This window comes from Pyrus communis, chromosome 16 (assembly GCF_041283825.1).
Source record: "Pyrus communis isolate YQ-2024b chromosome 16, ASM4128382v1, whole genome shotgun sequence".
Classification (NCBI taxonomy): Eukaryota; Viridiplantae; Streptophyta; class Magnoliopsida; order Rosales; family Rosaceae; genus Pyrus; species Pyrus communis.
Genome location: NC_142580.1, coordinates 30,260,804 through 30,275,608, shown reverse-complemented (window position 1 = coordinate 30,275,608; position 14,805 = coordinate 30,260,804). Strand labels below are relative to the sequence as shown.

Genomic DNA, 14,805 nt, shown 5'->3' with positions numbered 1-14,805 from the left:
GCCGAAATTGGATTGTTTGGTCAAACAATTGAAATCAAAGTCCTCCATCAGACCCCAAAAAGGTTGGTTCAAAGTTTTATGCATCTCAACCGACCACCCAGACTTCAAAGCAAAATTAAACAAGGCTGTTTGATAGGCTTGGTCCACGAATGGATAGTCAGAAGCCACCAATTCACTTGACTTCGACAAGTCGTTCTACGACGAAGAATATTTCGACTTCAACATTGGTAGCTCAAGCACATTGCCAACGCCAAGAACATTTAAGCCACCAAAGCCACATGAGAATTGATGGTATAGTTATGATTTTCTAGCTGGCGTGTATACTGTAATGTCGAAATCTCATAAACATCGACGTCAGTGCAAATGAGTTAAGGCTCGGTATCGTGTCGAGGCCGCAAATGCCCAATAGGATACGACTTAAGTTTGGCAGGCTAGACAAAGAATGGAAGTGGATTCTATGGAACAAGTTCCCTTAATCATTACTGAGATTTCTAAAGGAAAGAAAGTGGTGGTCCTAGTAGTGGAAATCAAAATTGAGGATTCTGAGAGAAGGATTAAGCTTTTGCTTTAGTGTGAGAGTTGAAGGCACAAATCAAGCATTTTACTAAGGAGGTCGAAGTATATTGTACTCCATTTTCTCAGCAAAAACCATTAATCAAGGTTCGACAAAATATTATGGGACCACAATTTTCCAAGGCCAAATTAAGGTTGATCAGAATATCATTACCTTAGAAGTCTTGTCAATGACTTAACAACTCTAAGCGGAGCTGGATTAGACGAAGCAGTGGTGCCACCATCACCCTATTTAGGGGTAATTATCAAAGTCCGAGCGACTTTGGTAGAATGAACATGCTTTTTCCACAAGGCGTGAGATCTGATCCGGATATGGACTAAATCAGATTATTCATAAGTCTTGAAATTCCTACAATCTAGGAATTGGTGTGCGCCGCAAGTAATCACAACTTCTAAGAAAGTGCAATATCTACTTCTAGATATCCTCTAGGATTCTTTCGGCTTAGAACGAGGATTCTATTATGAAAATGTCTTTATCTCTCAACAATATAAATTCACTCATCTAGAGTTTATCTCCAGTAACGCAATCTCTATACTCTAATTCTCTTGCCCACTACTTAAGTCTAAAATTGCTTACTAACATAATCGTTGGAGAGATTTTGGCTTGCACACCCTCCTCTAGTCTTAGGCTTACTTATGATTGTTCTTTATTTTGCAGGTTGCTCGAGTTGTGACTTCACGATTTATGACAGTGTGAAAATTTTGTTCCAACAATTAGTGCTTTCATTGAGAGTTGAACTCATTTCCTCTCGACCAAATCACTCAACCTTATGAAGATTTCCCTCCAAATTGTCTTATTACGAACCCCGCATCTTTACACACGGTGCCAACCCTGAGATCGACGGGGCTACTGCCATAGACAAGATATAGAAGGACATTATGGAGATTTGTCTATCCCTATAGGTCGTCCAAACGAAGCCTGCTAGCCAAAGAACCCGCAAGGCTTGCTGACATAAAAGCGCAAGTGAAAGATTTGGAAAACGCTGTCCCTCACTTCAAAGAGGCATCAACCCAAGCAACGCCCACCCAGAACTTTACAGAAACTATTGATCTGAGCCCTGAAGCGTCATCACAACGATCTACCCCTGAAAGGCATTACAGAAAGTTAAGAGGACTTTGAGATCTTCATCATATTCAATATTTGGGGAAAGAGACACTCCCCAGAGTAAATTGCATCTATGGCGAACAAGAATATTTGGAAAACACATGGAAAGAAAGAAAATTGCCATGCAAGAAACCTAGAATGGTAGCTTCAATTAAAAAATCGCTAACCATCGACTCCAACATCTTGATGTTCTCCAATAAAGACCTAGAAGATGTCCACTCACCCCACTATGAAGCCTTGTGCAACAAGACGAGCTTTGTAACGTACAATTTCGATCTTCTCATTACTTTTCCGAACGAAACCCATTTGTAGCCAACAGGCTTTATATGTGGAAGAGTATGAGCTATAGGTCCAAACACCTTACGTTTCGCAAGTGAATCAAGTTCGCCTTGGATTGCTTGTTTCTAGTATGACTAATCGGTTCTACGTCAACATTCATCAACGGAACAGGGTTCAATGTCATCACTCAACATGATTTTAGTAGCTATTGCATATGCTAATGCATCGTCAACGATCATCCCATTTCTACACCAAGCATCATCTAAGCTAGCATAATAAACCGAAATTTCACAACTCTCAAGAGGTGGATTTATCCCTTCAAAGACGCTTCCGTAATCTAGAATTTCCTCATGAGTTGGATATAATGAGTAAGCGACAATCGGATTCATGGTAGGCTCTTCAGGTGCCTTGTCGTGGGTTTCCTCTTCCAGGGGTATGAATCCTTTCAACCAAGTGGTCTGCCATGCTTGTGTGTAAGGTAGAAGATTGGCTAGCCGCTAATGTACGTAGATCAGCCAAAGTGGCGTCCTAGGCCTCCAGGAAAGAAGTCCATCGTATATTTGGTACATCCATCTTTGCAGGCACATTTGCAGCTGGAATATGTGATCTTGTCACTCACGCTAGATCGGTGAATGTATCTGGCATGCTCTGAGTTATGCTCTGAAGATCTAATGTGCGCAGCACTTTAGTTTCAGACTAAGCGGTGTAGGGATCATCCAAGATAATTCTTGTCGTTCATCAAGAATGTTGACATTCTTATCTCTCCCTAATGACGGGAAAACTGTCTCATAGAAGTGACAATTCGTGAAATAAGCGGTAAATAGATCGTCTGTCAAAGGTTCTGAGTAACAAATAATTGAAAGAGAATCATATCCGACATAGATTCCCATCCTTCGTTAAGGCCCTATTTTTGTACGTAAGGGCGGTGAAATCGACACATAGATCGCACAACCAAAAACGCGTTGATGCAATATGTTAGGCTCATATCTAGTAACCAACTAAAGGGTGCTATATGGTTGGGTCGCAACAGGCCTCAAGCGGACCAACATGGCTACGTGCAATATTGCATGGCCCCAAGCAGCGATCGGGAGCTTGGTACGTATAACCAACGATCAAGCAATCATTTGTAAGCATTTAATGAATGTCTTTGCCAGGCCGTTCTAGGTGTGAACATGGGGTACAAGATGTTCAACTTCAAACCCAACCGACATGCAATAGTCATCAAAAGTTTTAGATATGAATTCTCCAACATTATCCAATAGAATAGATTTGATCGGATAATCTGGGTGGTGAGCCCTGGCTTGATAACCTGAGCCAATAGTTTGGAGAATGTAGCGTTCCTTGGTGAAAAATAGGATGATTTAAATGGTCCACAAATGTCTCCTTGAATACCTACATGGTCTCATGAAGGGCGAATCGGTCCACAAATGTCCCCTTGAATCCTTTGTAAAAAAATAGGAGGATTCGAATGAATCTTGTCATAAGAAGGCTTAACAATAAGCTTTTCCATGGAGTAGGTTTGACATGCGATTCCTTGAATCGAACCTAAATTTCAAGTTAGTGGATGCTCGTGTGATGATTTGAAGATACGGCGTATCGTTGTTCGTCCAAGGTGTCCCAAACGATCACGCCAAAGTGTAATTTCATGTGCAGTCCCAAGGGTAAGGTCGGCCACATAGTGGCTTTCTATAGGGCGTATGGTCGTGGTATGCAAACCACTCGGGATACGCTCCATCTTCTCTAGAATACGATTTTGGCCATATTCGTAGGAAGTTATGCACAGAAATTCAACTCCGTTTTCTACATAGGTTTCAACTTGGTAATTATTATCTCTAATGTCCTTGAAACTCAACAACGTTCTTCCGGAACGCGGAGAATAAAGTGCCTCATCAATGGTCAAAATTATACCATTGGACAACATTATATGTGTGTTTTCATATCCTTCGATCAAGTTGGATGGGCCTGAGAAGGTTGTCAGAGGTGCATTCTTAGGTATAAAGTTAGTGAAATAAATGCGTTAATGCAAAACAGTGTGCGTGGTTGCACTATTTGCAAGACAACTAACTTCCCCACTAGTCATACCTAGAATGAAAATTAATTTGAATCGGTCACATGCATAAAAGTTCTTAAAAATAAATATCCATTCAAAATAATTTAAATATTCAAGGATTCTAATAATTAAAAACTTAATATCCAAAAACAAATCACCAACAAATAATCCAAACATAAAGGAAAATTGTTCAAAATTTAACCAAAAACATAGGGGGTTTCGGCCACTATGTGGAATTCGGCCCCATTGTCTAAACTTCAACTTGAAAAATAGTTTATGTCTAAGATTTTAATCTTCTATAGGGGTAACAGCCTCTTGAAAGTTAGAAACCTCCATCTTGGTACTCTCCAGTTCATCCACTTGCATAATGTTTGATTCAAACATCTTACGACAAGAATGATATTCAGCTATAACCTTCTGGGGAGCTCGGCAAACACGGGACCAATGGTCGTTTGAACCACAGCGATAACACATGTCCGCATCCATTATTTCAGGTGCTTTACCCTTATTCCTGAAGTTTGGGGCCTTGGGAGCAAGGCTGGTGCTTTTGAGCTTTGTTTCCTCCCTTAGATGGGCCTTGGCTTTGTTGACCTTGACGGGGTGGCTTCTAGCCTCGTCTACCACACCTATTTTGGCGTTTTGGGCATTTGTTTGTGCTATTATGTGGTTCAGGCATAATAGTCGCCCCAGTAGTTCGAGCTTGATGATTTTTCATCAACAGCTGATTTTTCTTTTCAGGGAGAAGTAAAACACAGATCAAATTCGAAAACTTAGTGAACTTCTGAGCCCTATATTGTCGTTGCAGGACAATATTAGTGGCAGAGAAGGTCGAATAGGTCTTCTTCAATCAAGGTCTCGTTACAGAACTTGAGAAGTGATCGAATTCGATAAACTTCAAAATTATACTCATTCACAGACTTAAAGTCTTGGAAGTGCAAATGCTTCCAGTGATGTCTTGCTTTAGGCAAGAAGATGTCCTTTTGGTGATCAAAGCGACGCATAGTGCTCGTGGATCCTCCTTAGCAATGTACTCAATTTGTAGTGTGTCATGAATATGTCTTCGCTAACCGGGCTTTCCATCTCATCTTCAATGGGGAGATACAAATTCTTTGCAATGGAGGTTCACATCTTCGACCCACTTGAGGTAGTTCCTTCCAGAGACCTCCAAAGCGGTAAAGTCGAATTTGTTCAAATTCGACGTGTTCCTATCACAAAATAAATGGACAAGATATGGTTAGTGTAATGGAGAAAAATCAATCCATTCACATAGGAGTAGAGCATTCAGGTTCTAATAGACATGTATTGGTCTAAATTTGCATGAAAAAACTTTGGGTTTTCATGGGTGATGGTTTTAAGGAAAACTTCAAGTTTTCAAACAAGGCTTGTTTCTAGAAACTTCAAGTTTCGAAATAATTATGAACTTCAAGTTCATATGTTCCTGCAGACAAACGCCAAAAAAATAAAATAAAATAAAAAAATAAAAAAAAATATATATATACACACACAAAAAAATATGCAACAAGAAAATATGCAAATAGAACTTTAGGTCTATAATTATAATTAAATTAATTATTTGGACTTCGGGCCAAATTTAAAGTGTGGGTCAAAAATCATAAAACCCAAATTGTCTAAAAAAAATTAAACAATTAAGCTCGAGGCCCAAAAACATGGGCCAAAGCCCACATGTAGGCTAAGCAAATTGAAACTGTGCGTCCAGGCCCAAAAATGGGCTAGAATAGGTTCGGGCCTAACATCCAGGCAGGTCCAGCATCACAAAATGAATGGGCTATAAGCGCAAGCCCAAAAACAAAAGCCTGTGAAGGGCTTTGATCTGGTGTGATGCGTACGCGGATACACCAGTGCATAGGCTAGGATTTGGTGCAACGCAGACATAGGGGGACACCAGAAGACTGACTTGGGCTGGTGTTATGCGGGCCAGGAGTCCAAATAAGCCCAATAGGCTTATTAGATATGGGCCGCAGCAGTAAAAGCAAACAACAAGCCGAAAAAGGGTGTTGTGTGATGCAGGCCCGAAGGTCTAAGGCCCACTAAGGCTCAGGTCTGGAAAACCCAGGACATCATAGCAACGCTGGGTGTTGGATTCAAATCAAAAAACACTCTAACGTCGCTTCAGGCGACTTCCCTCGGTTTGGTCATGACATGACAATGCACGGGGGATTGATTAGATCCCAAAATTTGGACGGAAACCTAAGTTTCGATGTCGAGGGGTTTGAGAAACCTTGAGGATTCGAAGAATCCTTCGAAAAATTCATCGATGGTGATCGGTAACCCATCATTGCTGATGATGGTTTGGTCCCAAAACACGATCGCAAGTCGTGATGTCCCAGAAAGACGACGATGAGACCGTGGCAGACTGCAGACGGTGATGGGTCGTGGGTTTGATGCCAAAACGGCGTTGTCTCAGATGGAGCATGGGTTGGGCTCTGGTGCATTGCGACTCAATAGGCACGTGTGAGCTCGGGTTTGATTTTGACAAACCCTAAAAAATTTCAATTTTTTTTTCTTCAGATTATAATTCAATGCATATCAAATAATTTTAATGAATGAACATATATTTGATGCAATTCATGGCAATATCAAATTCACATAATTCAACAATTATGGATATAATGCAAACACAATTTATGTAGAATCTAAAATTCGAAAAACGTAAAGTTGGGTCATGCATTATGGTGAATGTTCATGCTATCAGGGCTGCAAAAATATCGAGATAAAAATTATTTTTTTGGAAGAACCTAATTGTGGATGAACTGGTTTGATGCAGAAAGCTTCCACGTCAAATTTCTAAGCGCAGTAGTAGGAGCATGCTGATAACGTGTTGTGGCCTATATTTAACTGACAAGGGAAGGGGGGTCGGTGGCACATAGAGAAAATATAGAGAGATGTGTTTGTAGAATTGTGTAGAGGCTGTGTGTTATTCACCCTACGCAATGCCTTTATTTATAGTAATAAGAGAGAAAAGAAATCCTTCTCCTCCAAGGACTACAAGTCCATATAGGAAAGAATAACTATAATCAAATCTAATCTAGAATTTACATCATCACACTTAAACAAGAAGTTTATAACAATATTCATATTTTTTAATATATATAAGTATAGTTTTTTTTAGGTGTAAAAAGATATTTATTTATATGATAAATAGTAAATTTACTCAAATATGCCTAATCCATCTAGGTGCCTAGGTCCCACTGTGACAGCCCGTCCCGGACTTTTCGTACCGTAGGGGTGAAATAATGGTTTTGCCCCTAATGGATAATTGTTGTTTGTGTGGTTGTTTTGGGTTCTTGGTTGGTTGCATCCCAGCCACACATCCATCATCATCCTCATCCCCCTCTACTGTTGACCCTATCTGTCCCGAGACCCTCTCTCTCTCTCCCTTTCCTATCTTCTTCTCCATATGTACGGACAACACCAAAATAAGTCGAAATCGTGGTAGATCGAGGAAACAAATTACACACTTGTGCTCGTGAGATTCTTAGGAGTTCAACCATACCCATTTCAGGTAAGGATACCTTCGTTTTCACGTCGAACTCGGGATCCCCGATTTTGGTCACTGTTCATGCACACGTTAATTCTTGTGTTTTTGGGAATTTCAAACTTGTAGGAAGCTTGGTGAGGTTCTTAGGAGGCTCGGGGTGGTTCGTTTGAAGGTTTTGGACGCTGGGATCGTGAGTTGCAGGTTTGGTCGGAGTTGGTGGTGTTTTCCCAGCGAGATTCCGTGGGTTTTAGTGCTTGAAAGTGGGATGGATTTGTTCCTCTTGTTGTAAGCTTCATTTTGATACCAATTTTGTGAAATTTGGATGAAAAATGAAGAAGATATCAAGTTTAGAAAATTTCCCGATTTTCTGGCGCCGGAGTTTGGCCGGAGAAGATGACGGAATATTTCGTCAATTTGGACGGAATATTCCTAACGGCGTTAACGGAATCAGTTAGATTTAACGAAATATTCCTGACGGCGTTAACTGACGCCGTTAGTGTGCCAGGCACGTGCCTATGCGTGGGCGGCGCGTGGGGGCATGTGCGACGTCGGAAAATTATTTTAAAAATATAGGGATATTCGTGAGGTTGAGTAGATCACGTTGGTGTATTCATACACCCCATTTGAGCATTGTACGAGAAGTTATTTCGTAATGTTGGTTATGTGCTTTAAAATTAACGTTTTTATAGTTATTTCGCATATAGGTGAGACCTATCCCGAGGACGAGTGCGGTCACTCGAGGCAAGGGGGTTACGACCCTTCTACATACCAGTGAGTGGGCTTTTGGTTTTCTGTATATACCCATATACTTATGTTTTTCCCAGAAAGTAAAATGAAACGTTTATACGTTTATATGCCATGCATTATGTTTGCCCATTTAATTATGCATTATTAGTTGCATATGTATTTGTGTGTTGGTGCTGCAGACACACAGGTAGCCAGGTAAGTTATGGTTTATGTTTATGTCCAGTAATGATTTGAGATGCATAGAGAGCTCATAACCTGCACCCCCGGTGTTAGTGCTTTCGCCCAGAGTTGGGCACAGTCCTTCACATGATGTTCACCTCCCGCACCACACGCTCATCTTGGATCCAAGTTAGGTGCATAGTCCTATTGTACAGACCACTTTAGGTGGTTCCGACTCGTAGGTGACCCGCGATTATTCGCCCAGTCTTCACGTGATTGTAGCACTTGAGTGTACTTATTATACACCCAGTCCTGTCGTACAAACCACTTTAGGTGGTTCCAACGCGTGTGCAGGTATAGTTAGTGAGTTGGGGATTTGAGAGATTCAGCCGTACAGGTCACGTTAAGTGACTCCGGCTGACAGATTACATGGCATTGTTTGGCATTACCTGAGTACTTGCATTTTATTTCGAGGCATTTGGCATGGCATTTTCCTGAGCATGATTTATATATATGTATATATTCTATTTTTCTGGGAAGTATACAGGTTTTACGGCTAGGGGTTAGAACTTTGTTTATGAAATGATTTTTGAAAAGCTTTGTTTTTGCCCACTCACACTTTCTGTTTTGCGCCCCTCCAGGTTCTAGTTGGCTAGCACTTTTGGTGGCTCCCCAGAGGATTTCCCGGCATATCTGACAGATTATCACCAGTGTAGGACCTTTGGGTGTGTTTATTTAGGGTTGTTTCTTCCGGACTGCACTAGGTCTTTCGTGCTCTAAACTTTGTTTCTCACACTTACGCTTGCACATGTATGTTATTACTTTGTGTATAGCTAGGTTTGTATTTATTCGTACTTTTATTATTATTTATTAGCTTCCGCACTGTGCACATAGTTACGTCACTTCCACGTGACGGCCAGCATGCCCTGATCTCGGTCGAGGTGTGTCACCCACCCAGCAGCCCGACTAGCACCTCGCACCTTTTACAACCATGCCGGAGAGAACATATTTTTATTTTTTATTTTTTAACATATTTTTTATTTTTTATAGTTTTAATTTGAAATAACGGCTGGATACAATGCAACACCGACTTTTATCCTGAACTACTTGATCTCTCACTATAACTGAGCAATGCCTTATGACCAAACCTAATCGCATCTAAAATCTAATCCCTTGCTGCTTCAATTACATGTGGGTTTTGTGAACTCAAATGGTGGCTGTGAAATGAGTGTGGAGAAGGACGGATCGTCGGTAATCCGTTCCACCATGTAGGCACCAATTGCCGGAGTTTAGCTACAGTACATTAGGTGTTTTTAGGTTTTATTGTTTAAAATAGGTGTAAAGGTAAATTGGTAGCTTAATTAAACATAAGATGGGTGTAGAGAGTAAGTTATGTGTAAAGCGAGATACGATTTCAAATAAAATTTCTTTCTTTTGAATGTGGGTGGGAATTAATTGATTTAAAAATTTAAAAAAAAAAAAAAAAAAAAAAAAAAGGCCGACGCTGGGCCGCTGGAATTATTGGTGAGATATAATGGGCCAAAGGAATCTGGGTAGAGTAATAAAAAAAAAAAACGAGAATTAGGCCAAATTTGGATCTTTAGTTGGGCCCAATTTGTGAGCTAAGGGGTTCATACGGCTACCTCTGCATACGATGACTTGACATATAAGATAGGGAATATGGAAGAAAATGGAGTTTGAGAAGACAGGTGCCGCAAATTAAGTTTGAGTGTTTTAGATAATTGAAGAGAAGTTTCGGACCAGAAATAAAAACAGAAGAAAGTTTGAATATTAAAAAAATGTAAGAATTATCCGCACAGAGATAAAGGCCACTATCTCAACTCTCACTGTATCAGTGCTGCTGCTGCTGCAGGCATCCACCATCAATCGGAATCAATCACCCACATCTGGCCCTTCCCTCCAAAGAGTGCTACGTGTCCACCCAGCAGCAGAGATGAATCAAACGTGGCAGTTATTGAGGCCACTATCTCAACTCTCACTGTATCAGTGCTGCTGCTGCTGCAGGCATCCACCATCAATCGGAATCAATCACCCACATCTGGCCCTTCCCTCCAAAGAGTGCTACGTGTCCACCCAGCAGCAGAGATGAATCAAACGTGGCAGTTATTGAGCACCAAGACAAGTGACGACACAAGAGCAGCCGCCGCAGCAGCCTTCACTCATCACTCATCACTCATCTCATCTCCATCTCTTCTCCTCAGCTCCCACCATCTCACACGTATTTGTCTTTCCTTTTACTAATTTTAAAAATAACCAAAAATTAAATTAAGAAGCGAATAAATAATTAGTGGAATTTATTGATAAGCGATAAAAAGGGCAGGGATGGAACGGAAGGCCCAAGAAACGAATGGATGAGAGAGAGGTCAGATTCCTCACGGCTCTCATTAATCCACTTGTTTCTACATTCTTCCTATTCATTTTTCCATATATATGATTCTAATATTAATTATTCCATCAGTGAGAGAGAGAGAGAGAGAGAGAGAGAGAGAGAGCGCGCATCAGAAGAGGAGAGGAGAGGAGAGAAGAGAAGAAAACTAGAAAAGAGTTACTTGTGTGTGTACCTGACATCTTGCCGTCCTTGTCGTGATGGTGGTTATGGTGGTGCGGGGTTTACGTGTCAGCCAAGCTTTTCCTTTTCTTTTGTTTTCCATGATACACCAATAGCATTAGCAACTTCCCTCTCGTCGTCTTCCAAATATCCAAAACACCGTCTTTATCATCTCAATTAACCTAATTCGTTTCCATTTTAGGTGCCTACCAGGCATTGTCTTTCTCATTTTTGTGTCCATCGACAACCATTAAAATTCTACATTGCTAATTAATTTAATCAAACCTCTTTAATTTTAATTTTTCAAACGACGCACTATCGTATCTCCTGTGTGGGCACTTGAGGGAGAGCATCTTAATCTAGTGACCATCTAATCACCCCATACATGTGCTAATCTCAAGTGAATCTCGAATCTACAAAATACTACCATCTTTAGAATGTCGACACCAAAGGCAAGACAAATTCGTTCGGCTAAAACATGACTGTTTCTCAAGGAATATCGAATTGTAACCCTAGAAATACTTTTTATTTTTTCCGAGCTAAAACTAGTCAGTAATATATATCTGAGGTGCCATACTCTTTCGACACATTCGCACTTGCCCTCAAATTCCAGTTTCACCATTAATCCTCTACGAATTTAATTAAATATCTCAACATAGTGCCATGACAGATGTTAATATTTCTCTCTAATTTCTTACCAAGCACACCAAACACAATCAAACATTCAACAGAACAACGTGTTTTTGTTTTCACATAAAAACACCATCTATATGCACAAAATGTCTTCTGTTACTGTACATGTCATACATACATTCACACACATATATTGCCACTCAAACTCGACCATTATTTTGTTTTTCCAGTAACTAGAAAGGAACCCACAATATTTCTGTACAGGCCAGAGAGGGTAGCAGCTAGAAGCTGTTGTATATATATCCTACGGTTTCTTCTGATTCATTTACAAACTAGAATCCCAGACAGAGACACTGATGGATTACGGGACCATCGACCTGTTCCGTTCCTTCCACCGGAGCTAATAATTAAAAGCCATGCTACTTCTCCATCACCTAATACTTCTATATTTGATTCTTCATACGTGCCCCTCTATTTTATCCCACTTTCATATTAAAACTACCTGTATGTCGATGCCGATGATTCACTATATAAACATGTGTATGTATCTATATATTTACCTACTCTAACTTAGTAGTGGGAATGGGAATCTAATCAAAAGGGTGCGCGATGAGGTATACCCTTACGTCTTCTGGCATTGCGGTGATTGTAAAGGGGAGGAGTGGATGGAGAAAGATTGGCAGTGCCCTCCTCATCACCCGAACTTGAGGTAGTCCTCTCCCCCACATGAGTCCCACGCTCGTAATTAAGTGCATTGCCATTCATCAGACGGTTGAACATATGCATTGTCTTCGTTATCTTCTTTGGAGTTGTTGATTCATCTGATTCTGACCCGCCATAGAAACCATCCCTGCTGTGCTTTGTTCTCATCACTGCAAATGTGAGCTCTCGGTCACCGCGCATTATTCCTCCAAGCTTCGAATAGCAAACCAAAATAATTAAGTGGGATTTAAATCAAACAAAAATCATAGAAATTGTTCAACCCCAATGCGTAGCACAGTCGAGTATAACCACAGTGGAGAGAAAAGATAACAGGGAAGAAAGCAGGGGGTGCAAACTAGTCCTTAATCCAATGTGATTCCAAAGTAATTAACCACCACACAATAAAACGAAGAATGCCAAAGTTGAACAATGAAATTATACAAATGAAAGGAAATGAAAATGATACCTTGCAACCCAAAGAGCAGAACCGAAAGGAGTCGAGGAGGCTTCGGCAGCAAATCTCACAAGTGTTGGTGACTCCCTTTCCGGGCCTTGGCTGCGGCCTCTCATTCAGAAACACAATCTTTGCGCTGTTGATGATGTACGTCTGCACGCACGATATATCTATGTACTTCTGAATCTCATTCACTCTGACCACATCATGGTATGAGGAACGTCTTATCTACGGACATGAAACAAAACCAAAACCACCCAAACCACACATTAGTCCTTGTACACATGAAATCCCAATCAAGTCTTGACACTTAACGGTAATCAACAACAACGAAAAAGGGGAAATTAACAAGAAATTGAAGGCAATGAAGAAGGAAGGAACCTGGACAACGCGATGATCTTTGTGACGGATCAAACAGTAAGGGCAGATAGCATGCCCCACGCAATCCAAGCAGAACATGTTGCATTCGCTCTTGTTTGAATCGCCGTGAATCTCACAATGGACGAAGAAGTGTGCTCTTAGCATTGGTTTTAGCCAAGCCGGACAAATTGCATCGTCTTCTTCGCTCCCAATACGCCCCATCGGTAGAATTGAACTCACCTGATTCACTCATAATTAGTATCATACAAATCATAATCGACAATTATACAACTGAGCAATATAATTTCATACGAACCAACAAGCCAACAGGCCAATTAGGAATCGAGCAAATTGAGCAATGCGTTGAGATTGTAATTAATTAAATAAATGATGAGATTAGATATTGAATTAGCACCATGGCTCTCTTGTCTTTATGCTCTTTATCTTCTTCTTCTTCTTGTCTTGCTGATTGTCGATAGCAACTCCGAATCTGTCCAGCTTCTTTTCCTTCTTCCAAAACTAATTAAACCCTTCTCCTTCCACTTCCATTTCCACTTCCCAGAGATTAAGATTGAATCTTTCTGGAAAACACAGATTAAGAAAAGAAAACCTAACAAATTAAACAGAAATAAAACCACACAGAAAAAAAATAAATAAAGAAAAAGAAAAAAAAAAGCTCTGAGATTGTATTGCGACCATTATAACTATATGAAAGTGAAATTAAGGAAAAAAAGTAAACAATTAAGAGAGAATATGTAGAGAGAAGATTACGATAGCGAAATGAGACCTTAGAACTTGAAGGCAGGCAGGCAGGCAGGCGTTCTGAAATCGGCAGTGGGTAGAGAGAGAGGAGGGAGAGCAAAGCAGGACTAGTACCACTGCAAGTCTTCCAGGACTACTTCTAGGGTAAAACACGAGGTCACCGCTCTGAGATAAGTACGCCAAACTAGACTATATATTTCTATATTTATATTTATATGGAAAAGTGTTATTCGTATTTCTAAAATTTTGTTTTACATTTTTTATAAGTTTATTTTTCTTTTTTAATATAAAAGTTTGAAATATAGAATGAATTTTTTGAATTACTAATAATAATTCTTTTTATATATATGTCTAATTAAAATAGAAATCACCGAAATATGGGAAACAATCCAGTTGCTTTATATATTCTAATTGCTAATCAAATTTATAAGGCGGTCGTTTAAAATCCTGCTTTTATTCTTAAAATAAACAATATGAAAAAAAGAAGGAAAGTTAAAACTGAAAAGGTGGAGGAAGAGGAGGAGCTGGACAGTGGAAAGGAAACGTGCCCACATTTCCTTACAGACGAATGTATCGACGTTCCATGGACTTGAAAGCATACATCCATCACAACTTATTCCTCCTTTACTACGGGCCCGATCACTCCACCTGTTTGTGCCTTGACCGTTTGATTGATTGGCTATGGGTGGGCCACTTGTTTAAATTTTGGCAAAGTGGGCCATCTTTTGTAATTTAGAGAAGTTTGATTTTAGTGCCGCCACAAGTGCATGGTGTTCGGCTTAGAGTGCGTATCCGGCCCGGTCCAAACTCCAAATCTTCTCCTGTGGTAGTCAAAGCACAATGGAAATTTGTAGTTTATTAGAAACATGGTCATTAGATATGAGACGGAAAAAGTGGTTCACATAGTCTATTT

General features: G+C 40.2%; 1 protein-coding gene across 2 annotated transcripts; it reads right to left on the bottom strand.

Moving 5' to 3' along the window:
* Positions 1–11,704: 11,704 nt before the first annotated feature.
* On the bottom strand, positions 11,705–14,464 carry LOC137731931 (protein RGF1 INDUCIBLE TRANSCRIPTION FACTOR 1). Of its 2 annotated transcripts, none has more exons than XM_068471193.2 (5): positions 13,918–14,464; positions 13,546–13,711; positions 13,152–13,370; positions 12,783–12,998; positions 11,705–12,529 (listed from the first exon to the last, which is right to left on the bottom strand). In XM_068471193.2, exons 2-5 carry the CDS (start codon positions 13,546–13,548, stop codon positions 12,209–12,211), a joined length of 759 nt encoding a protein of 252 aa, XP_068327294.1. In that variant the 5' UTR covers positions 13,549–13,711; positions 13,918–14,464; the 3' UTR covers positions 11,705–12,208. The 2 variants fall into 2 exon arrangements, with proteins under 2 accessions (XP_068327294.1, XP_068327295.1); XM_068471194.2 differs by having other exon boundaries at positions 13,902–14,054.
* Between the last annotated feature and the right edge of the window lie 341 nt (positions 14,465–14,805).